Source organism: Centrocercus urophasianus, unplaced genomic scaffold (genome assembly GCF_019232065.1).
Source record: "Centrocercus urophasianus isolate 14NV4802_14NV808 unplaced genomic scaffold, USGS_Curo_1.0 seq_41, whole genome shotgun sequence".
Classification (NCBI taxonomy): domain Eukaryota; kingdom Metazoa; phylum Chordata; class Aves; order Galliformes; family Phasianidae; genus Centrocercus; species Centrocercus urophasianus.
The window spans coordinates 3,201,308-3,225,767 of NW_024884989.1; the positions used below are offsets into that span (position 1 = coordinate 3,201,308).

The following is a 24,460-nucleotide window of genomic DNA, read 5'->3' on the forward strand; positions in this document are numbered from 1 at the left end:
TTCTGATGCCCACGGCTGCAATGTGCTTTGTGGTCTTTTGGGTTGCACAGCATTAGCAATAGCAGTGAGAGATACGGTGGTGTGAGTCTGAGTTGGCAGCTTTCTTTGCAATTATGAAATGAGCGCATGATGAATTTTTGAAGAGATGAGTAACTTGACTTTGTATCGTATCCATGCTAACAGATTTTCTTAGAGAAGGATGTGTTTTTCTCTTATTTTGAGCAGAAATACAACATACAGACATATTTCAGTGTCAGGTTTATGTTTGAGTGTAGGTAATGCAGAAAAAGTCCAACATGCATGGTGTATATAATACTTCCTTGGAATTAAATGTGGTTTGGGCAAAGCATGTGTGTATTTGTGGGTGTTTTCAGTACAAAAAGGGACAAAAAGACCTTTTGTCAAGCTGTAGTTTCTATGTGGAGCAGTGCTTTGTGGATACAGCTCATTTGTTTGTTTCTTTGTGGAAATGTTTCTCGCCAGTTTGACTCTACTAAGTGTTCTCTTCAGACTTGGGAATTACTAGGGCTAACCATTTCTTTTTCTAAAGAAACGTTTCAAATTCTGTCTGCTGGCAGACAAGCAGCTGGCAAGGTCACAAAGGCTCGGGGTGAGCAGAGGTGTTACGATGAGATGTCAGAAAGGAGATATTCCTGCCAGTACCTGGGATTCGAGGTGATGCATCGATCTGAATTTGTTTTGGTTCTGAATTTATTTCCGAGCTGCCGACACGCGGAGATTCAGCACTTCCCCCCAAACGCCCCGTTTCCCTGCCTGTCGGTGCTGTTTTCCCGGGGTTCGAACACGTGGCCTGGAGCACTAGCTTCGGCGGGGAGGTGGGACTTAGCGAGATTGATGGGCTAACGAGCCAATGGCTTGCTTGAAACCCTGTAGCAACTGAGCCCCTGTCTCCCGCTAGAAACACGAGGAGGGGGCGTTCGAGGTGCGCGGCCCCGCAATGGGAGCCGAGGTGGGCGGGGTTACCTCAGACGGGTGCGCCAATAGGCGGCGCAGGGCGGCCGCAGCGACGCGAGGATGGACGGGGCTGTTGTTACCGCTCACCAAAGAATGCTGAGGGAGGCGGGGCCGGGCGGGAGCGGTCCAATAGCATGGCTGGGGGGCGGGGCCCCGCGTTCTGTCAGAACGGCTCGGCAGCGGGATGAGGGCTGAGCGAGCGCGGCTGCGGTTCGGCGCGGGTAGGCGGTGAGGCGGGGACGGACGGGCGGAGCGGGACGGGACCGACTCCCCGCTGAGCCGAACCCCTTCGCCTTCCCGAGCCGCGACAGGAGGTCGGCGCCGTCTGTCGCGAAAGACGACTATCTTCGTTCTGTCGCGACATGACGCGCTCCGCCGCCGTTCCCCGCCGCTGACACCGGGCTTCGGGCACGACGGGACCGCAGCGCTCCCGGCGATCAGGTCATGCCGCCGCCCGCCCGCGCCGCCGCCCGCCACCGTGTCCTCGCCGCCGGGATGGGCCGCGGGAGCTGAGCCGGCGCGGAGGATGAGCCAGGCGGGCAGCCCGGGGAGAGCCTACGACTTTCTGCTGAAGTTCCTGCTGGTGGGAGACAGCGACGTGGGTAAGGGCGAGATCCTGGCCAGCCTGCAGGACGGCGCCGCCGAGTCGCCCTACGGCTATCACATGGGTAAGGGCCGCCCCGCCCGCGGGACCGGCTGCGCCGTGCGGGGACGCGGAGCTGCCGGCGGAGCGGGATCCCGACGCGGTGTAACGGGCCGTGCGGGCCATCTGCGCTGTGCAGCTTCATACACAGAACGCGTTGTCAGGGTGGTGAGATTTCTTTTACTGAACAGCCATCCGTAAAGGAAGAGAAACGCTAGGAAAAATCTTGTTCTTGTAAGTATCCGTGAAACAGCAAATGTATTTGCTCTGAAACAGCTTTCGCTGGAAGAAGAGATTGCTTTTTCTCCCTGTTTATCGCTCTTCCACATCAGAAGAGTGGCCCTTTAAGACCAAGGTTCGCGTTTGTAGTGTGTTCTTTCACTTAAGCTTTTTAAAGGGCAAGACAGAAGAGCCTCATCCATGCCAGGTATGTTCTGTCTGCAGACGAGAGTTCTGAACACTGCCAGCTGATTCCCTAGCCAGTGGCTTTGGGAAAAGGGATTTTTTTTTCCTTCTTTCTCCCTGTTCTCTTCATGTGTCCTGACCTATTTTCCTAGAACACAACTCTAGTCTCCCCTTTTCCTTCCTACTGCAAACCTATTGTGTGAGTTATTAAAAAACAAGCGATCTTGTAAAATTACCCGTTGCTTCAAATTACTGCTACTATAAGTCTCTGACTAGTTAATTCATTTGGAAGGCTTTGCATTTGTTATTATATTGAGTTCGTTGCACTGAATCAAAGCAAGGGAGTGGGTGGAGGTGGAGAGTTCTTTTTGTGGTTGTTTATGAGTCAGACTGCGCCTCGAAGGTATCTGCGTGCATCTTAAGATGTTTACTTAATAGCTTTTGCTACCTTCCTCCTTAGGATGTTGCACTCTCCTCAGTCTGGATCCTCCAGGTGACTGGAGAAAAAGGGGAAAGGGCTTCAGGGGGGAGCAAGCCAAGTCTGGCCCGGTTCTGTACATCCTTATTCAGGTCTAAGTTTATACATCCTTATTCAGCAGCAGCAGTGCAATCGCCAGTATGCCTTCACATAACAGTTTTTGACCAGCTCCCAAGCTCATAGATCATACTTTAGTCCTTGAATATAAACCTTGTGCTACTCATGGCTTGCATGCAAATCACATTTAAATTGTGTTGGTATCTCTGTGAGTGCACCTCTTGACAGCCAAGAAATACAAATATTCTCTTGGAATTATTTAGTGAGTACTTCATGTGCCGCTTGGAGAATCTTCATTCATAACATCTCTAAAATATTTTCACACGAGGCTGTACGTTCTGTGCTGTGCTTTGTGGATTGTGGTCTCTTCACCAGTCTTAACTGTACACAGGCAGATCCAGTTATTCATGTCTCACCAAACCTCTTATGCGCAGGTTGTTCTTCCATGGAGAGAGAAAGGAGTTGTAGCCACAAGCTGATGTGCACATGTGAAGAGAGGGGTGTGAGACACAAGTGAGGGCAGATGTAATGGAGGATGTGGTCCTGGGCTGTAAAGGAACACGGTAATGAGCGGCGTCCCCAGGGGTCTGTCTTGGGACTGGTGCTCTTTAACATCTTTATCAGTGGCAGCGATGATGGAATCAAGTGCACCCTCAGCAAGTTTGCTGATGACACCAAGCTGAGTGGTGTGGTCGACACAGCTGAAGGAAGGGATGCCATTCAGAGGGACCTCGAGAGGCTGGAAAGGTGGGCCCGGGTGAACCTGATGAGGTTCAGAGTTTTGCACTTTGGCCTGGCATCCATACAGACTGGAAGGAACAGTCCTTGAGAGCAGCCCTGTGGAGAAAGACCTGGGGGTCTTGATAGATGAAAAACTTAGCGTGAGCCAGCAGTGTGCCCTTGCTGCTTGGAAGGCAAATGGTATCCTGGGCTCCATCAAAAGAGGGGTGGCAGCAGGGACTGGGAGGTGATTGTCCCCCTCTACTCTGTTCTTGTGAGGCCCCATCTGGAATACTGTGTCCAATATGGAGCCCCCAGTACAAAAAAAATAGGGAAGTATTGGAGAGGGTCCAGAGGAGGGCCACTAAGATGATCAGGGGACTGGAGCACCTCCCCTACGAAGACAGGCTGAGGGAGCTGGGCTTGTTCAGCCTGGAAAAAAGAAGGCTGTGGGGTGACCTCATTGCAGCATTTCAGTACCTAAAGGGAGCCTACAGAGGGGAGGGGAATCAACTCTTTGAAAGGGTTGATAACAGCAGGACAAGGGAAAATGTTCTTAAGTTGAGGGAGGGGAGATTGAGGTCGGACATCAGGGGAAAATTCTTTACCCAGAGTGGTGAGGTGCTGGAACAGCTGCCCAGAGAGGCTGTGGATGCTCCGTCCCTGGAGGTGTTCAAGGCCAGGTTGGATGGGGCTCTGAGCAGTCTGGTCTAGCATTAAATATGGAGGTTGGTGGCCCAGCATGTGGCAGGGGGATTGGAGATTCACGATCCTTGAGGTCCCTTCCAACCCTGGCCATTCTGTGATTCTGTGATTTAATCTTACATTTTGTGCAACTGTGGTATAATTAAGATTTTGTTTACACAACCACAGCATACCGTTACATCTCACTTAATGAAAGATGTTAACTTGAACTGTGGAAAATTTGTAGAAAATACTTTCTTGCTCTTCATCCATCTCTGTTTTTCAAGGTATAATGTTCTCCACTGTACCAAATGTGGAGGACTTTTGAACACTTGCATGTATGCTTACCAGTTGTTATCCCCTAATATCCCTTCAGCTCTTCCTGCATCACTTGAGTACAGCAACATAGGATGCAGCTGTGGGAGACCTGTGCGGGCTGTGAGAATGGAGATGCTGTGAGAGGGAGCAAGCTAAACATCCTGTTGGTGTTATGACTCACTTTCTGATTTGACTTAAAAGATTGATAAACAGGAGGAGAATTGAAGTGAGCCCTGCAGGACGTGAAGAGAGGTAGGAGGAAGACGTGGTGAGGATGGGCTGATCAGCAAAGAACGCTGCTTGTTGTCTTCGGCAGCATCAGATTATTTGAGCAAGCAACGAGAATGAAGACAAAGTAAAACACAGAGTTGACCAGAACAGCATGTGCTATCGTTTGGGTTTTTTTTGGTGTGGTAGTTTGTTTGGATTTTTTGTTTAGCTTTTGAATGCCCAAAGGCTTTGTGTTCATCTATGAGCTGTGTAATTGTGCCATCTCATGTGTATGGGCTCAAACTTCAGTTTTATAAACCAGAAATAATTTTTTCGCAGACACTTTGACTAGTTATTCAAAAATAAACCTGCAGTCTCTCTCATTCCTGGGAAAATACAGCAGTCACGTGTCTTACTATTTTTTGTCAGTACAAAAAATTGATATAAAATCTGGAGGCAGGAAGGGAAGCCAGCATCGTGTGGTCTCTCAAGTCTCTGCAAGCTGCTGCTGGTCCAGGAGCTGTAGTATGAAAGCATTTGGCATAATACAGCTAGTAAGATGAAATACAGCCTCTTCATCTCTGAATTCTTAATGACCAGAGGGCTCTGGCTTGGAAAGAAGAGAAGAAGCTTTATTAACATAACAAAGTAGGGACTGCTATGGAAGATACATTAGTGAGCACGATTCATAAAGATAATCCAGGAAGCAGTTATTCTGAAGGTGGGTAGGTAGGCAGTAAGGTTAGTTGTCTGGGTAACCTGCTGTTAGAGGTTTCCCACATCTTGCTGAAAACTGAAATATTGCAGGTTGGACACGCTTGATAAGGAAAAAAATGCACAAAGATGATCTTAGGGAGCTGCAGAAACTTTGCTGCTAAGTATTGCTAACTTATCATCAGAATATATTTAGAGGAAATAGAATATAATACCTTAGATGTTCTGTCACTGCGCAGAAAAATATTTTCTTGCCTTGCACCAACAGATTTTTATTCAGCTGGGTTCTGTTTTTGCTTTCACATTAAAATAGAAAAAATTTTGCTTGTGATGAGATTGCTTGACACGGGGGCTGAAAGGAGTGATTGCCTGCACTTAATGCACTACTAGTCCTTTTCTTGCAGGAACCCCAGGTTTACACTGGCAAATTCTTTCATCCTTTCTCCCTCAGTGACCTTTTTATGTTGCATCTCAGGGAGAACAATAATTGATCACTTTGCTGTTATGGGGTAGCTTTCCAAAAGGCATGAATTCCTCCCCCACTTCCCTTTAAATTACGTTAAAATTCATTTGTGTGCCCACTCATCTCAGTTAAAAACGTGTAAATCAGCATTTTTGTAGAAAGGAGAAGCAGGTGGGATTTGATCTCATACAAAAGCTAAGTGCCAAGAAGGCAACTGGTTTCTTATGTTGTTATTATGGGCTGCCATGGCACTGGTGTTTTAGACAGGGCGTCTGACTTCTTTTGGGATGGGCCTGTGAAGCAGTGATGGATGCAGCTCTGAGTGTGCTGGTTACAACTGCTCCTTCAGTGCTGCCTTCCAAGAAGGACTACATTAATTCTGGGTTGTAGTATGTGATGCATGTGGAGAAAGAGCCCCTCTATTACTTTATAAGACATGCCTGCCTCATGAGACCAGTGCATTTTCCCCCATGTGTGGAAGCAGACTTAAGTGTAACCTTTTTTTTTTTTTCTTTTTTTTAACCTTTTTTCTGTATATAAACACAGATAAAGGGTCCTTTCATGTTGTCTGTGACTGCCAGGTCAGTCAGTGGATTTGTTTTGTTGGGGTTTTCTTGTTTCTAGCTGGTCTTGCACATCTGTTGGAACAATTAATAATAAAAAATAATAATAAAAATAATAATAATAATAATAAAAAAATAATCACTTGCACTTGCAAGTCTAATCACTAATCACTTGCAACTTGATTTAATGGAGAAGTAGTAATCCTAGGCATGAATGGTAGTTCATAGGTTTTCCTAAGTTTCTTTGAAACTTCCATAAAATTAGTTTTGCTTTGTTACATACTTCTATTCAACCAGCTTCCTTCAGCCTAATGTAGTGAAATCATTTCTTTGGCTTAATGTTACTCAGCAACATTGGAATCAGGAGCTTGCATCTGTCTCATGGCCGAGAGTTGCATTTCATGAAGGTGAGGAGGTAGGCTGTCTCACCCTGAGGTCTGCAGACCCCCTTGATCAGTGGGCAAGAACTGCTGTTCTCCCCATCTCTCTCCTCATCTTAGCAATACCTGTTATACCATATATAATACCAATTACCTGCCTAAAGCTCACCTGCACAGACATGTTGGAATTTGATACCTGCTACTGCTACTTGGGTTTGTTGTGGCAAAAATGGTTACAGCAGTAGCTCAGGTTCTCCTTTGTCTTTCTCATGCCTGTTCTCTAGCTCACTGTGCTGCCTGTCTCCATTTCCCTTGGGTGTCCTTTTTTTTCCCTACTGGTGTCCTTTTTTTTTTCTTTTTTCTCCTCCCTTTAATTTTTCACAGATGTGCAGGAGTGGGAAAGAGACTGTAAATAAACAAAATTACCAGGAAGCTCCCAGACAGGTGTGCAACATGAAAGGAAAAGTCCAGGCTGGTTTGGAAAGCGGTCAGACTTCAGGCTCATTTCAGTCTTTTAAGTTGCTTTGACCTAACCCAAAAGGTGCTCATATGTGCAATGTTGATTAAAATACATTTACATATTGCTGTAAACTTGCTCTTGTTCTGGGAATATAATGAGAATGCAAAATGGGATGAAGAATAGAAATTGGTTAATTAAAAAAAAAAATATTTCTATCCAATATTATTTAGTTTCTCTGGATTTTGTTTAATGCGAGACTGAAAATACAGAAAAGCAGTACCATTTTATCCAGTCCTTGACATGGGCTGGAGTTTGTCGCGCTGGTTTTCTTTAAGGAAAATCTCAAGCAAGGTTCTGATACACCAGACAAATTTGTTTTGAGCTTGCTGTGCTTTTTCCATCCACTTTTCACTGTTGATACAGTGGAACACATCCATACAAATAATTATTCTTTTTTGTTATGCCTTCCTGTGTTGTAATAAAGTATGAACTGGTTAAGTAGGCAGACAGTCACAACTGGGAGTCCCACAGCAAAGTGAAGCTGTTGCAGCTAAGGCACCGATTTACTGATCGTTGATATAGCGCATGTGGAATATCCAGTCTTCCAGAAAGGTGGAATAAAGCCTTCTGTGTCAGCATTATAATTTAGTACCTATTCAGGGCAAAGTCTACAAAAACACTGGTGTTCACAGCAGCTGTTATGTATCTGCACTGTCACTCAAATCTAAGGAGAAATTGAAAGCTAATTAGTAGGAAGCTCTAATCTCATGTCTGCCCAGGAGTGGAGGAGGCTTAAAGGTCTAGAAACTGACACTGCTCCCTTATTTATAGTAGCCTGAGGCTTTAATGTGGCACATGCCTGCTATGGTATGATTGCATTTTTGTTTGGTCTGTTAGTCAGGCTGTTATTCTGGCTTCATATATTGGAAGAAGGAATTCATGAGTCTTTCTTTGGACCTTGCTGGTAGCTCTCTGCAGGAGGTGTGCCTTTTATAGCCCTGAGGGCTGCAAGTCACCAAGGAAGTTGCTCTTAGAGCTGGACCAAATCTCTGAGCTGTGCTTTAGCTAAGGTGAGAATCCTCGTAGTAAACAAAAATAACTGCTTTTGAAGTGGGGAAGAAGGGGGAGCGGGGCCTAGCAGGGAAAACACCCTTACACACATACAGAAACTTCTCTGTCAGGTCGGTAACATAGGACGGTTCTGTAGGCATGTGAATGTTAAAGATTGAGCATTTTGGAATTGTGTTTGTTGTTAGAAGCAGGGAAATGGGAAAGCTCTTTATTGTTCGTGAGACACAGCCTCGTGCTAAGCTGAAAGCTGATATAACAGCTTCACTGTTTTTCTCTGTGGTGTTGGATTTGCTGGTGTGCAGGAACTGTGTGCGGTCAGCAAGGGCTGCCAGGAGACAGAGGTGAGTGCAATAGGTGGGAGCGTATGGGAGAGCACGGGCTGTTGGCCCAGAGCGTTGGGCACTGACATCTTTTCTGGAACACTGGATTTCAGTGTAGACGCTGGTAGTTTTATGTATGGGGGTGGAAAAGCTGATGAGAATTTTTAGTGGGGAGATTTCCATCTGTTTTGTCAGCTTATTTTTAAGAACTTAACATGTGATTTCTTGAGTCAATGCAAAATCAAACCATCCAGAGTTTCTCCCAGTGTATTATTTTTGGATCTCAGCTTCACATTCATATAACATGAGCTCCTAGCAATACCTGTTTTCATAGTGTCTTTAAGTGTACTTGCACAGAACTGTTTTCATTCTTGACTCAGGAGATGACCTATCTAATGAAAACTCCCAGCGATTCTAAATACGTAGCTAGTTTAAGACCCATGTTTATGTGCAGATGTAATAAAGGAGACTGAACATGTGGCCACATTTAGAAGTGAACTGCAGTCCAAGAGTGACGCATTTGCCTTATATGAGTTGTGGCTCATCTCTTGCACTTTCAAATGCAGGCTGATGGCTTGTGTCAAATGCAGGCTGATGGCTTGTGACTGTAATTTGTTTAGTGTAAGGTGTGTCCCAGGCTGATGGCTCGCATTTTACCTCTCTGCTCTTCAGCCTAGTTTTATACTGTGTTTGTTCAGCACAACTTGGCAGTCAGTACCTCACTAGGAGGCTCCTGCCATTTCTCCTCTGGACTGTGATTGCATGCAGGGAGCCCTGCCCTGGCCTTAGCAGTGTATGTCTGTTGTGATCCCACATCAGCAAACTGAAATAGCCAAGAATGCCTGCTATTCCAATGAATATATTGAAGAAACAGTCAAAAGCCTATTTGAGGATTTAATGCTCAATTTGCTTGTTGTTATAGAAAGTGGGCTGTTATTGTTGCTTGTATGAAACAGAAAAGATATTAATTAAAAAAAAAAAAAGTTTAATTTAAAAAGCAGAAGGGGGCTGTTATTCCATGGACTTCAAAACAAAGTAACTTACAAATTTTAGAGATGAAATCATTAATGCAGCTCCTGTGCCCTTGTGCTTCGTTTGCAAGCTGACTTTAATACAGCACCTCAACATATTTAAGAAACATGAAACTGCCAGCTGGAAAATTCAGACCCAGCAGGCTGCCTTCCTAATGCTTTTTCACAAGCAGGCTGAGGAGGAGAGGCTCCTGCAGATGATGAGTTCAGTGGAATGACTAAGTCAGTATAAGTCTTGTGGGTGCAGGATCTCTCCATGGATCTGGGTGTCTGTGTTCCCATTCTGATTGCTTTAGCAAGGAAATGCTATCCCTGTACATGCTGCGAAATACCAGTCAGCCCATGACTGTCCTTCTGATCTTTCTCTGTGTTTACTTCTGTAAATATGCCAGGTGAAGTTTGCACGACCTTGACTTCTCAAACCAGTTCAGAATTTGTAGATTGTGGTTTAACTTGAGCACATACTTTATAAAATAGAAATGTGACAAATGGGACTTTAAACAAGTTCATAACCTCTAAACTTTTATTTTCCTTTTCAGTTCATTCTAAAAGGACCTGTATCATTTGCCTGATCTTAGTCTTGGAGCAAGAGGATTGCAGAGTCCAAGAATACATGCAGTATAATGACTTTTCTTGTCTCCAAACAGGAGTTTAATGCAGTGGTGGTTGAGTACTATGGTTTTATAGGCAGTCTCACTTCTCAGTCTACACCATACTTTTATCTTCAACATCTGTAGGACAACTAATTCAATGCAGAAGAAGTGAGAAGTGACCACATAGTTTTGGGGTGAAGAAAAAGTCTGCAGTTGTAATGACTGAAATGAAGCTTGGCTGCAGACTGATGAGTTACCTCTGGGTAGAAGAGAGGCCTCTGGGGGGACAGAGGAGCAGCCTTCCAGCACCCCTGGGCTGGTCATCAAGGGGACAGAGTCATTCTTCATAAAGAGTTCGTAGGTGTAGGTTGAAACAAGAGGTTCAGAGGTTCAGAATGGGTAGGAGGGATAACATTTTCTTCAGAGCCAAGCTGTGAGAGTTGAGGTTGCACAGATGATCCCCAGACCTCACAGCTGATCCTGGTTTGAACAGGAGATTTATACAACTGATCTGATGTTGGCCAACCTGACATTTCTTTTTGTCCTTTTCACCCCAAATCAGTTTATTCTAATTTAATGGAAAAGTGAAGCCAACTAAACAATGAAGAGAACAAGATCTTAGTAACATATAGCCTTTCTTTTTCCTTTAAATCTAAACACAAAGTGCCAGGAAAAAAATCTTTCTGAAGTTTTCCTCCTGGAAAAAAAGAGTACAGTTAGAATGTTGGCAGCTCTTCTGCTGAAATAGCTGGGGAGGAGGAGAGGAAAGAACTGGATATCTGATCCAAACCAAACTTAATTTCCTTTATTTTTATAATGGAAGATACATTGTGACTTGGTAGTTCTTCAAGTTATTGTTAACATTATCTGGAGAGCCCACTTTGCTGCAGGATGTATTTTGCTTGTGATTTCAAATCCAAGGAGTGCAATGGGTCTTCTGTTGTTTTGGTTTGGCAATATAGCTTGAAAGCTCTTTCTCTTCAATTATCTGTGCTTTTGCTTTTATATTTTTAAAGCAAAATTATGGTGCTTACATTTACTCCACTTATTCTTTGTGAATTCCAACTTTGATCTTCATTGTAATGACAGAATTCACAATATACAGGAGTATGCCTCTGAAATAGAATTCCAATGTTGTAATTTTTATGATGTGCTAATAAGCTTAACTAATAACAGTAGTGTAATTTTTCAGAAGCATTCATTTGCAGCTTGATTTAAAGCCTAAGGAAGTTTTGGGGAGGTTTCTAACTCTTCTCTGAGCTCTTAGACCTATAGCTCAGAAAAATGACAGCTGGATGGTCTTGTGATTCTTGTCGTGCCAAGTATTTCTGAGCTGGTTTACTGCTAATGAAGTGTCAGGATATAAAAGATCATTGTTCTCTTCTGGAAAATGTCGTAAAATGTGAAGTATTGCATCTGCTTTTAATATTTTTATGGTGGCTTTGAAGCTATTCTTCTTTCCAGATTCTGGCCACGTTTCAAGCCTAGCATTCTAGATAGAAGGGCAAGTTGCGCGTGGCTGCTTCTCATTTCTTTCTCAAGTTGTAGAATTTGTAGAAGATATGGAGGCTACCTCTGCTTCTTTCCCTATGTACCAGGATGATTTGTCCTTAGCTGTGAAGCTGAATTACTATACCAGGAGGATATCCATATGCACAAGGACTATTGGACAAGCAGTTCTTATATAAAACCCATTTGACTCTTTTGAGGTTAGCTATCTTAGCCTGGTGAAGCTTTCCATGGATGTGCAGAACACCATGTCATATCTTGAGACACATTCATATGTCAAAAAAGGTGAAACAATCGCATTTCAACGTTGTTTAGTTGCAAGGAATGTGGAAGATGTGTGAGATCTCATATGACAGACTGCCCTTGAGAGCTGATGTTCTTCGAAAGTGATATAGCAGCTTTTCAGGAAAAGAGAACACTTGTTAATATTGTGCTCCTTTCTCAAGTCACCATCCAGCTCTTACCTGCAGGAACTGGAGAACAGCAACAGTGAGAAGATGCTAGGTCATGGTCATCTTTAATTTGATATCAAATGGACCAGAATTCTTCATCTCTGACCTCAAAGGAGAGCATAACTGTTTCTTAAATTTCACTCTATTTTTCTTATCCAGCTACCTCACTTTGTGTGTGTCCTTCTCAAAGCTCCTGTCTCTTCACTCAGCCATTTATGGTTTGGTCACTACCTGGTTCTGTGCGCTTTGTTTGCCTGGACTTCTTGCTCTGTATCTCTGCTCAGCTCCTCTGTTCAGTCTCCATCTCAGTGTCTCATCCCCACCTTTGTTCTGCCTTCATGCTGGCATCTTTGTCACATCTCTCTTAACATGTAACTCAGTGTTCTGTCAGGTCCTAATTTCTTTGTCCAGCTGGTAACAATCATTCCCAATCTGTTCTCTGCAACTTGTGTCTTTTCACATGAGTTTTCTAGTCAGCAGTGTGTTGCTGTGCTTGCAGGTTGTATCCTGATGCCAGTCAATCTATAAGGCACTGGAATTCTGTGATTGTCCATTATTTATGGTCTCCTTGTATCAATTTATTCTTTCACATCTGTGTGGAGGAAAACTCTTCTCATGTGACATTCCTGGAACTGATACATTAGTCTCTTCCTATCTTCTTTCAAACTCATTAATAAAATAGGATGATGTTTAAAAAAAAAAAAAAAAAAAAAAAACACAACGAAAAGCTTTTTTTCCCTGTGTAATGCTAATAATAACATTGCCTTTTCCTGCAGTGCTACTATTTATAAACAGTAACATGTTTATATATACTTATAAATATATTCTTCTCAGGAAGTTAGCTGCAACTTGCAGCAAGCTGTTGAGGCAGCCAGCTTACCTTACACCTCTGATATCCTTTCCTTCTGGAAGAGTGAAGAGGGGAAATGATGAACTGATGCCTCTTCCTGACCTGGGGGAAGTGGGGACGCATCTTTCTTCTTGTGCAGTAAATTTGGATTGTGCAGAGGCTATCTATTTTTTGTGCACAGTTGAATTTTAAGACGGAGGAAAATGAAATATTGTCTCAGAGTCTTCATTTTCTTTCCTCTTAGCGTGAACAGAAAGAGATCGTTCTGAGGTTTTGGCTCTTTATTTAGCCACCCTAGCAGAAACTCTGCAAACTAAGGCATGATTTTATAAATTAAATCATGTACTTTTAAGTTGTTTGCAAGTTTTTGGGGGTAGGATGCAAATTCAGCGTGTGAAGTACTGGCTTTAGTTTGCTTACAAACACTGATGATGAGAGAGTAGACAGAAACATAGGTTCTGTTTCTGTAAATTAGCAATCTGGCTAATTAAATCTTGTGGCTCATACAGGTTTTGGAGTTGTAATTTGGTTTTCAACGAAGCATTGGAGGTGTGCCATAAGTTTATGACAAACTTCTTAATCCTGTACCCGTTTCTGTGCTTTGAAGGACAGTGGTCTGGGCTAGAGCCAATGAGAAATGCTCTGAGATTTTTGGATTCTAACCTGGTGCCCTAGGGACTTGCAAGCATGAAAAGCTTCTGCGTAATAAAGACCATTTTGATTTGTAAGAGTAGATTTCTTGTAAGCTGATTTCTTTAAACATTTGAAGGAGAACAAGTGTGCTGAGGGATAGGCTGTGGTATTCACATATCTGACCATAAGCAAACATAAAAATAAAAGCAGAGCTTTCTGATCCAAATCTGTTATTAAAAAAAAAAGGGGGGAGAATTGTCACATCTTTGAAATGAGTGCAAAACTTATTATGTGTAATTGCAGCTTGTGATTTGATTAATGAGCTGAAGAAAACAGTCTAGATCTAAAATTCCAGTATCCTTATTTCAAACTGAATTCCCAATCTGTGCTTTCCAAACACATGGCTTTTATTGCAGTAATTAAGGGTGATAGAAGAGATTAGAATTTGGAAAATGATGGTGATTCTGAAATGGCAAGCAGAAGGCAAGTCTGACTGTCACATAACCTGACCTTTGTGCTTGCATATCAAATTGTATGGTCCAGTTTTATTGCAAAGAGTTTATTGGCAGTAAGAAGTTTCAAACATCAGCTTAATTGAATTCTGAATCAAAAGCATGGTGTGGGTCTGCTTGGTTGGGGTGATAAATGAATGGGCTTGGAAGCTGTGGCACTTCTCAAATATACTTGAGACAGTCACAAATGTGTTCCTAGCAGAAATGTTAAGCTGTAACTTTGCCATGGATAAAGAAAGGTAGATAGCATAGAAGGCTTATAATGGGAAATGATGCATGAAAGCATTTTAAGCACTCTCTAAAGCCTACCACCTGTTTTCTCAGTGCTGCCAGCAGTCTTTGAAGGATGCTTTTGCTTGACTTTGTTAAACGTCCCAGACTCAGAATCCCACTGACTGTGTGTATCTATTTATGGCTCTGTTTGTTTTGTAGAATCTTAAGGTTTGGCACAGAAACAGACGATGGGAAGGAGATGTTAATGTGTCTGATAGAACTATTATTTATTGTATAATTTGGGCAAACCATTGGAAATCTCTGAAATGTGGTCAGGTCATGTTCTCTGTTCTCCTATAGGTTATTTAAATTAAAATACAGATACAAAGAAAACTCAGAACAACCTCAAAACCATTAGAATGTTGGACAAACATCTCATTCCTGTGAACAATTCTGTCTGCTTTTTCTTGTTTTTGTTGTTTTTTTTTTTTAACTGTCAAAATACAACTGATGATGTGTCTGTAGCCAGTTGCACTCAAACTGAGCTGGAGTATTCTTCACTACTGCAAAGCTGTACTGCAGTTGGCAGCTGCACTGTAAATTACTGAATCTCAGTAACAGAGAACATTTCTGGTAAAGTAATCTTCCTTTGCTGAAAGACAAAATGAGCAACTGAAATGATCGAAGAATTCTTCCCAAAGAGACACATCACAGGAATGCCACTGTGTGCTTCAAGAGGAATAGAAGTTTTACAGGGAACGTAAAACTGATCAGTGTTGACAAGGATGCAGTGCAGTCAGTGAAGCATCAGTGATGGTATGGAATGGCCGCAAAGCATCGCTGCAGAGAGGATGCCTTCCTGTTTGCTACCAAACAGCTGAATGATTTTGGGGTGAATTTTACTACATTCCTAAATGTAGTAATACTAAGTTCAGTTTTCTAGCTGTTTGCTTTGTGTTTGAGAAGAAAAGTATATATTAAAAAAGCAATTCTCTCCAGCAAGGGATGCAGCTTGTCTGAGGTTCTTTAATTTCAGTTTGTGGCTTGAGGCCTGTATCATTTTGATTTATTAAAAACACCAAACTACACAAAAGTGTGAAGCACCACTGAGAGGTTTTTCTGGTTCACTTCAGGCAGCTGAACTCTCTGACCTGTCTGCCTGTTTCTTTCCTCTCCTTTCCTCTGCAGCAATGCTTCTTGCCCGTGTATCCCAACAAAGCTATTCTGTATTTCTAAATGACTGAATAATGTTCTGGAAGGACGTTCGATTTCTGCAACAGCACAGCCCACGTCTGTTGGTCTCATTGTTGTAGCTGCATGCTGTTCCTGATGATTCATGGCAAAAGGCCTTTGTTTTGATTCTTCATCAGTGGCAAATGCAGAAATATTCAGGTTATATTACACTCAGGTCTTATTATCAACTGGCTCTATCTGTATCACAGCTGAAGAGTACAGAAGTTTCTGAACCTATTTCTTCTTTGGAGATCTTCTCAGAAGCCCATAGATGCTTCCATAAACAGCAGCTGGTAGCAGTATATCTTTAAGGTACCTTATGCGTGTCATCTTAAGGAAAAATATGTAATATTTTGCTGTATGTGCAGCTAAACAAGGCCAGCTTGCAGTGGTGCATGCTCCATGGTGCCTGGTTTACTCAGCTGTGAATCTCTGCAATGACTTCCTATGTTTGGTATGTCTTTAAGAAGAAGGATGGATGTCCGTGCGCTGCGTGGGATGTCAGTGTTTGCTAATCGTGGTCTGCGTCTCCATGAACTTCCAGATAAACTGGTGGAAGTATTTCACCCTGTGGGAAATAGCAGCAGTAGCACAGGATGCTGGAACAAGCTGTGCAGTTGGGCAGGGTTTGTTCTGTGTTTTATGTTCTTCAGGATTTCTGAAATGATGAAACTTGTTCTTTCAGTACAAAAACAGTTTTTATGTTGTGGTCTGTTCCGTGGCCCAAAGCTTTTCTATAGGCTGGATTTTAAAAAAAAAAATATATATATGTATCTATATATATATTGGTCTTGGCTTTCAGGTTGGGCAGATGTTTAGTGATTGCTGCTGGAAATGACAAACTATTCAACAAGTCATTGATAGATAAAACTATTTCTAATAGTTCTACAGTGCAGTTGTTCTTTCAAATCTGTCGCTCTTGAATCTTTTCCCCTATGAAGTCCAAGACTGCTTCAGCTCTACTAATAATATCAGCAAATACAATATGTAATTACAATATTGGCAAAGTGTTTTTTATGGGTTGTTTTTCTACCTGCTGTTTATTCCATGAATGTAAACTTCAACATACAAAAAGCTAGAAAATGACTGGAGTTATTTGTAATGGAGATCAGGGGCCTGGTTCTCTGTGTGCTTTATCAATTATGTTACAGCATCCATCTTAAGAAAAGGAACTGATGCCATCATGCGATGTAATAAAAGCATTCTGCGATCCTTGGAGGCTGTTGAGGAATTGGGTGATAGCTGTGCACAGAGGAGTTGCCTTCAGTCTAAAACTCACAGATGCTGCACTGTGTGCTGTGCACTCATCTCTGGCAAGAGTGCATTCGCATCTGTAACCAGGGGAACGTTTCCTGTTTTAGATAACCCGTACTGTATGTCAAAGAGCAATGTCTTGTGTTTTTTAGTTTAGTGAAGACTCTGTATTCTTAAGCTGGGCGCATACCTCATTTCCCTCGGACGGTGTATTTCTCAAGTACCCGTGACAAACGCCGCTTGAGCAGTCGGAGGGGGGCAGATTTGCCAAGCAGCACAAAAGCTGTACGCCATCCCTTTGCCTACCGAGGGAGCGCTGACTCGGCTAGCAGCTGCTGCACCGTAACTCCCGTTCGGCAGCGTTAACACCTGCTCGTCTTTATCCCACGCCCGACTCTCCCAGACCCCCGAGGTCCTCTGCGCTCCTTGCCCGCACATCAGCCCTCCCCTGCTCTGCGGCTGTGTTCCCGCCTCACTTCTCCACTCATCCATCTTCTCCTCCGCTTACCTGCAAGGCCGTGAAGGGAGGCGGGGCGAGGCGCTTTGTTGAAGTCCAGGTGCGCACGAACTGTGCCCGCTCCGCTCCCACGGCTCTTCACACACCGCCTTATCTATCCCGGATGAGGATCCGCTCCCGACAAAAGGCAAATTGCGTTGGCCGGGAATCGAACCCGGGTCAACTGCTTGGAAGGCAGCTATGCTCACCACTATACCACCAACGCTGCGCTTGTTGCAGTAAATCTTCATTTACTGCCGTGCTGTGCTCTGCATTCCTTCTTTGAGAGTAACAATCAGGACAGATGTCTTACTAAGCTTTAAATTTGCTCACTCCCTTCTTCCCATAAATATAGCACACTAAAAAAATCTTATTGCTAAGCATTTGATATATGCACCATTATGAACAGTTATATACACTGTTATACAGCTTCTTTTTATTCTGAGCATTAATGGCCACCCATAGTAATGAATCTTACACCTGCCTTATCGTAACTAATAAAACCCAGCATCTTTAGTAGATACTGAGACTTCCTCTAGCCTGTCTACACAATTCTTGCAATCCATTTATGTGCTCCAGCAGAACCTCCTGGCTGGCTGGTGGGGCTGCTTTCTGTGACAGCATGGGGCTGCCACTGTTTGGATGTAGAAGTCCCTTGACAGGCAGTGCTGCCAGCCTGGCAGCTCTCAGCTTGTGCTCTTCGTCCCGTACCTAACTGCTGATGAGACTGCAGAAGGATGGCAGGCTCACAGCACAGCAAGCGGTTGAGATTCTTCTGTTTCAAGTCTCAGTACTTCCACTGATTTTGCAGCTTGCTGCTGTCTGTGTACCCAGCAGAACTCTCCTGCAGTGCATTGGGTGTCTCCTCACACCTCTGTTGTTTTGTAGTTGTCTGTGTGCAGTACAAGTACAGGCAGTTCAAGGGATCACCTTCAGCACTCTTCCTCAGAAGATCTGCTGAATTCTTAAGTAGTATTAGGGTATTCTTCCCACTACATTTGTCCTTCTGCATCAGTGTGTTTTTTCTCATTCCCTTGTTTATTTTATGCTCAGAAAATAAGACCTCTCTGCTCTTCAAGGCACAAGTCTTGTTATGTTTTAGGATATTTTCAGTTTTCATGCTTTTTAAACTTCATTTGGAGGAGTTGATGAATAAATGTTCCATTCAGGAGGTTTCTTGTCTATGGCAAAGTCGAGAAACATGAGAAAAACGCACCAGTGAAGTCGTGTTGCATGACTGAATGGCATGTGTGAATACTGAACACAACTTTTCAGATAACACTTAATAAGATGAAGCTTTCTTTTTATTTTTTATGTTTATAATGATGCACTTTGTGGATGCAGTGTTAAAGCACAGTGTTCAAAGCCATTCAGCTGAGCATTGTGGTGGATATTTTCAGGGGTCAACTGTAGCTACATAGCTGCTTCTGGTTAGTATTACCTAACTGAATTCAGAAGAGCTACTCCCATTTTGTCCAAGAAAGCTGCAAAGCAAGACCTGAGCATTTTTTTGGGTATCAACATGAAGGGATACTGAGAAATCTACTTAAAATGAATCTTGCTTAAGAAATAAGAAAACTCTTCTAAGCTTTATGTGAGCAAGTTAGTTTTACGTATTCACTCCATAGAGTAGTAATGCATAAATTCTTTTATGATCAGCTTCTACGAAGTCCGTAACTATTGTCCATATACTATACACTTCAAGCTGATGTAAGATTTGTATGCCTGTGTTCCCTTCAGGAATAGATTACAAGACTACAACAATTCTTCTGGATGGTCGACGAATCAAGCTACAACTCTGGTATGTCTTCCACTGTTCCTCATAGTTTATATTTCAGAGACATAACAAATGCAACTCTTTGGGGCTTGGGTTCACCCTTATGCCTCAGAAATATTTAGCCAAATGGGGAAGAATAATCCAGCTAGCCAGTACTTTGGGCAAGTCGCTTACTTCGTATTTATTTCAATTTTTCATCTACTTCATATGAAATGGTAAGCCTAGAATTTCTCTAAAGGCATAAAAGAGGAGGAAGCAGGGTCAGGGCAGGACAGACAGGAGATGGACTGTGATTTTTGAGGAAGCTTCATCTAGGCAAACTGGAGAGCTGAGTTGTAAGAACACAAAGTGTTCAGATAGGGTAGAGAAATGGAGGTGAAAATGAGTTGTTACAGTTATATTCTTTTCCTCCTGGATACAGACAATCTTGTGCCACTTCTATCTTTAAAAGTCTTGTTGATGTTTATTTTAATTTGAAAGTTTTTAAGATACTAGAATTAAATGTCTAATTTATTCTTCATGGGCTGTTTTTGCCTTTATGCATTTCAAGATCACATTTCAAATGTTAAATGCAATGAAGGATAATAGTACTCTGACATATTGTGTCTTGATTACTTGATAATTTGTTCTTATACTTCATTTTTCTACTGCATTCCATTTTATATAGCTTTGTAAAAACAGCATATAATGCTCACCTGAGAGATGCTTTAATCCTTTTTGTGGAGGGAAATTATATTCTTAGGACTCCTGAAAATAACAGATCAGAAATGTTTCTGCACCTGACCACATACAGAAATGTGTGTCCTGCATTTGAAGATTGGCAACCTACCTCAAAAATTCTTAGGGAATTTTGTTTCTTAGCATATCCTTCACTGTGATTCTGTACTTGATGCTTTCAATGTCTCCTTAAAGACTGCTTCCTCATACTGAACTCATAATAAGCTATTGCTGCTGTAATCAAGAATTTACTGTTTTTCCATTAGTTTCCTTGGTGATAGCTATTGTTTCCTCCCACTTTTTTTATCTGCTGCAAAAACAGAATGTTTCTTCAAGCTGAGCTAAATGCAAAGTCTAGTGGCATACGTATGCTGGACCAGGAGCCTTTGTTTTCCAAGGACAAGTGCAAGAATAACATTTCAAATTCTTGTCCTCTCACACTGAAAAATCTGAAAAATTTAAAAGGCTGAATTCCAGTGAGGGAAAATCCTGTTGAGAATAAGAACAGCTCTTAACACGTTAGTGACTACGTGTGTGCTAACAGAATGAGGGGTGATATTGATCAGCACAAACCTAGCTGAACTCTTAATGTTGGAGTCCACCTATTTCTTTTAAAAGTATTTGTAACTGATTTTGTTTAGGGATACATCAGGGCAAGGGAGATTCTGCACCATATTTCGGTCATATTCAAGAGGTGCTCAGGTAAGCTGCATGCTGCTCTCCTTAATGATGAGTAATGGTATTATAGGAATGTTTAACAGACAGCAAGTTGTCGTGATGACTTTTGTTGCTCACTTGTAGATTGCATGCAGTTGCACTGAGAGTCTAAAGATAACATGAAACTTGGGAAATAATAAGGGGCAGGATTTTCTTGGGTGAGAGGAGGAGGAGGGGCAGAAATTAATGAGATGGTGGTTGAACCAGCGTGTGCTATAATGATAAATATCTTCAGGCCTTCTTGTTGGCTACATCAACAACTTAAGCCTGTTAGCTTCCTTTAACCATGTGAAAATGCATGCTAATGCTGCCTTTTGAAGCTGTGTGCCAGGTAAGGTGAACAGCCAACACAAAACTCATGAGCACCAGGAAAATACAAACATAATAAAAACTGTAACGAAGTGTATCGACTTATAATGAAATCTCTCAAAAAACCCAAACACACAGTGTAGTGATTTTAGTGTTTCAGATTTCAAAGTACTGCTTTAATTCACGACATGTAGAATTGCATGGTTTATGTTCCAGAATTATATAGAGCATTGAATCTTCAACCTACTGCATCTGACCACTAATATTTATTTACTGTGACTTGTGTTGTGTGAATGATCAATCACATTTGTCTACTGTAAAAAGAAATATTCACCAGTACATAACCCCCTTCCAGAAAGTTTTGGATTCTGTCCCTTACCATATCAGTAGTCTACAGAGAGCTGGGGCTTGGTGTTATAGAATGTCGAGGTTCTGCTTCATTAAGATCTTTCTCAGTATCTTACTGAGTATCTTTCTCAGGATTATTTCAGACTCAGAGAATTCACAGATAGTATTTTCTGTCTTGTGCCTTTGTTAAACTTATTTTTTTAATAACATGTATATTTAAAAACAGGGAGTAATACTGGTGTACGACATCACCAACCGTTGGTCATTTGATGGCATCGATCGATGGATAAAGGAAATAGATGAGGTAAGGTACAACCCAAGACTGTCACCAGTCTATTGCAGATGACTAAGACTGACAGTTTATGATATTTTCTGCTGTTTTTACTGGCATTTGCAGGCAGTGCTTACTACGGCGTCATCCAAGATGCCAAGTTTACCATTCTGTTTCTATGTTTACTATTTTGGAAGTTAGAAACATAGCAGCTTGAAGTGTCTCATTTCTTTAAAGGTGTTGGCAGTAAGCATATGGAGGGCAAAGATTTCAAATTGTAGTCCCACTCTTGCTGTAGATTTGACACATCTTCTCTGCAAGTGAGAAAGGGATGTTTTTAAATCATAGAATCATAGAATAGCTTAAGCTGAAAGAGACCTCTAGCGATCATCTTGTCCAACCTGGCACTCAGTCTAAACTCATGAAAAATCTTCTGTTTTAACTGAGGGAAGGGAAAAATTAGAGCCAATTTTTTGTATTGCTTTTCTTTTCTCAGCATGCTCCTGGTGTACCAAAAATCCTGGTTGGAAACCGCCTTCACTTAGCCTTCAAGCGCCAAGTGTCTACTGAACAAGCACAAACCTATGCTGAGCGGCTGGGCATGACTTTTTTTGAAGTCAGTCCTCTTTGTAATTTCAATATTACAGAGTCCTTCACTGAGCTAGCAAGAATAGTATTGATGAGGCATGGAATGGACAGGCTCTGGAGGCCAAACAAGGGTAAGCAAAATACGCTGAAAATATTTAACATTAGTCCTGGAAAAGGTTTGTGGTTCCTTAATGAAAAATAAATTCCAGAGAATTGATTCCTTGGCTGACATCAAAATGAAGAGCCAGGAATCAGATACAACTTGTTTTCTGAACAGAAAATATGCACCTACAGGCATAACCTGTTCCTGCTTTTGGAAGGAATAGCATGTCTTTCCTAGAACTAAGTTTTGATTGATACATAAGTAGGAAATGGAAGCAGCAGATATTTTTGATAATGCAGGTGTGGGAAAGCATGTGGGAAGAGAAATGAGAATTCATCCTAGAAGTACAGCATGCATGCAGAGTGTTGGTTATTCTACTAGCGTTTGGCTGACAAAAGCAAACTATTATAATGGAAGTTTTATGTCTGTTTTTAAGTACTGAGTCTGCAAGACCTTTGTTGCCGTGCCATAGTTTCCTGCACCCCTGTGCATCTTGTTGACAAGCTCCCTCTCCCAGTTGCCTTAAGAAGCCATCTCAAATCTTTCTCCATGGCCAACGGTCTTAATGCCAGAATGATGCATGGACGCTCATATTCGCTCACATCCAGCAACATCAATAAAAGGAACAGCTTAAAGAAAGCTAAAATTATCCGTCTACCACAGAGCTCATCAAAAAACTGTACAAGAAACAGCTGTAAAATTGCTTAAGCTCTGTGGGAAAAGGAACCTGGATGGAATCCCCTCATGTGAAGCGTTGAATGTGAGGACTCCTTTTTTTAATAGAGCATACTCTGTGTAGGTATCACACTACATAGACAAAAATGAGAAAAACAAGTACTAATTTGGAGCCTGATCACTACGGTAATGCTGCTTTGGAATGAGTGACTTGTTCAGTGCAACTGAAAGGGTGTGATGTTTTGCTGTTGGACTTGCACACTTTATTTTAGTTTCTGACTTGCATGATGCCATTGTTTTCACTACTTGATGTATTTTCCTATGGGGAATAATTATCATTATATTGAGTTCTTAATTCCATTAAATCTGGAATGTGGCTTACTGTGTAATTGTTTAAAAAAAATCCTGTCTTTTTGCAAACTATTAAAACCATGAGTCATTGGTTTACATATCCAGGCAGAAGTTTTTAAATGCAATGTATTGTATACATTGTAAATTCTATAAATAGTGCAACCAATTCCAGTCATACTGCAGTTCTGTATTTGGATGTTTGGTAAAGCTTCCTTGATGACTTCAAAGCACTAACTTTACTAAGCTAAAAATGTGTATACAATTATGATGCACATATGCAACAAGGTTTTGTCCCATTAGTATATGTAATGGATTTGATAAAGTTTTTTGGTATGTTATTTAATACTTTGGGAAATTAATTTGTGGTTTAAATACTTATTTTTCTGCAAAGAAAAAAAATATATATATTACATTTTATACCACTCTACAGGAAAGTTTGAGAAGGAAATGCCAAAGATTCTATGGTTAAGGGAACATGACTTGAAAACCTGCTTTATAAGAAAAAAAGCACTATTTAAAAATAAATAAATAAATGCTTCTGGAAAATAAATCCTACTAAGCTTTATTTCATTGGAGAAAGTCGTCTTTATCTTCCTTGAGAAGAACTGGAAGAACAGTGTACCTGAAGTGGATAGCAGGAACATGAAGCCATCTTAAAAGGATGATAAAATACCTTGAACACAACGTCTGTCTTCAATACTGTGAACTGACATGTAGGAGGATACATGGTCAAGCGTTCCCCTTCTTTTTGAAGAATATTGTGACTCATTTTGAGCAGTAGGAATCCTTTGAGGTGATGGTGTAATTCTTCTAGGCATCTTCACAAACGGGAGATACCATCAAGTTAGGAATCCTTAATGTTCCCCCTGCATCTGACTAGGTTTCCACAGTCCCTCTGTGTGAGTAGGGAAAACTAAAGCAAGTGAAATGCCAAAGCTATCTCAGGACCTGGACTGATAAATGCAGCACTTCTTGAAAAGTGTTTCATATTTAAAGATCAAATAGGAAAACACAGCGCAGCGGAAGGAATTTCTCCTGGCTTGCTTTCATTGCTGCAGCTCACTCCATGACCAGCAGGCTCCATCTGCTGGGCTGAGCTGCACAGGCATTGCTGCACGTCAGGATAAACCGGTGCACTGCAGAAATCACACCTCCACAGCTTAAGGAAACATACATAGCAGCCTGCAGCTGTGTGAGGTTACAGCCAAATCCTAGGAGTTCTGGCTGTGTTTCACTATTGGTTGTGTGCAGAGTTCTGTGCACATTCCTGTCCTGTTTTAAGTCTTGGCCTCTTCAACTAGCAGATCACTGATTTCTACCTGCTGCGTGTAGTGTGAAAACTGGGAGAGACCATTAGCATGGATCTG

General features: G+C 42.0%; 1 protein-coding gene and 1 non-coding gene across 2 annotated transcripts; one reads left to right on the plus strand and one right to left on the minus strand.

Moving 5' to 3' along the window:
- Positions 1–1,455: 1,455 nt before the first annotated feature.
- Positions 1,456–23,643, plus strand: RAB40B (RAB40B, member RAS oncogene family). Its single transcript, XM_042833277.1, has 6 exons — positions 1,456–1,643; positions 18,978–19,038; positions 20,373–20,433; positions 21,332–21,409; positions 21,873–22,095; positions 22,504–23,643. Exons 1-6 carry the CDS (start codon positions 1,502–1,504, stop codon positions 22,773–22,775), a joined length of 837 nt encoding a protein of 278 aa, XP_042689211.1. The 5' UTR covers positions 1,456–1,501; the 3' UTR covers positions 22,776–23,643.
- Positions 17,392–17,463, minus strand: TRNAG-UCC. Its single transcript has one exon. It is a non-coding gene; the product is annotated as a tRNA-Gly (tRNA).
- Positions 23,644–24,460: the final 817 nt, after the last annotated feature.

Excerpts from the sequence above, each read along its gene's own strand:
- RAB40B (XM_042833277.1), top strand. The coding sequence starts at position 1,502 with ATGAGCCAGGCGGGCAGCCCGGGGAGAGCCTACGACTTTCTGCTGAAG. Across the intron at positions 1,644-18,977 it reads GCCCTACGGCTATCACATGG|GAATAGATTACAAGACTACA; the intron begins GTAAGGGCCGCC and ends TGTTCCCTTCAG. Across the intron at positions 20,434-21,331 it reads CATATTCAAGAGGTGCTCAG|GGAGTAATACTGGTGTACGA; the intron begins GTAAGCTGCATG and ends ATTTAAAAACAG.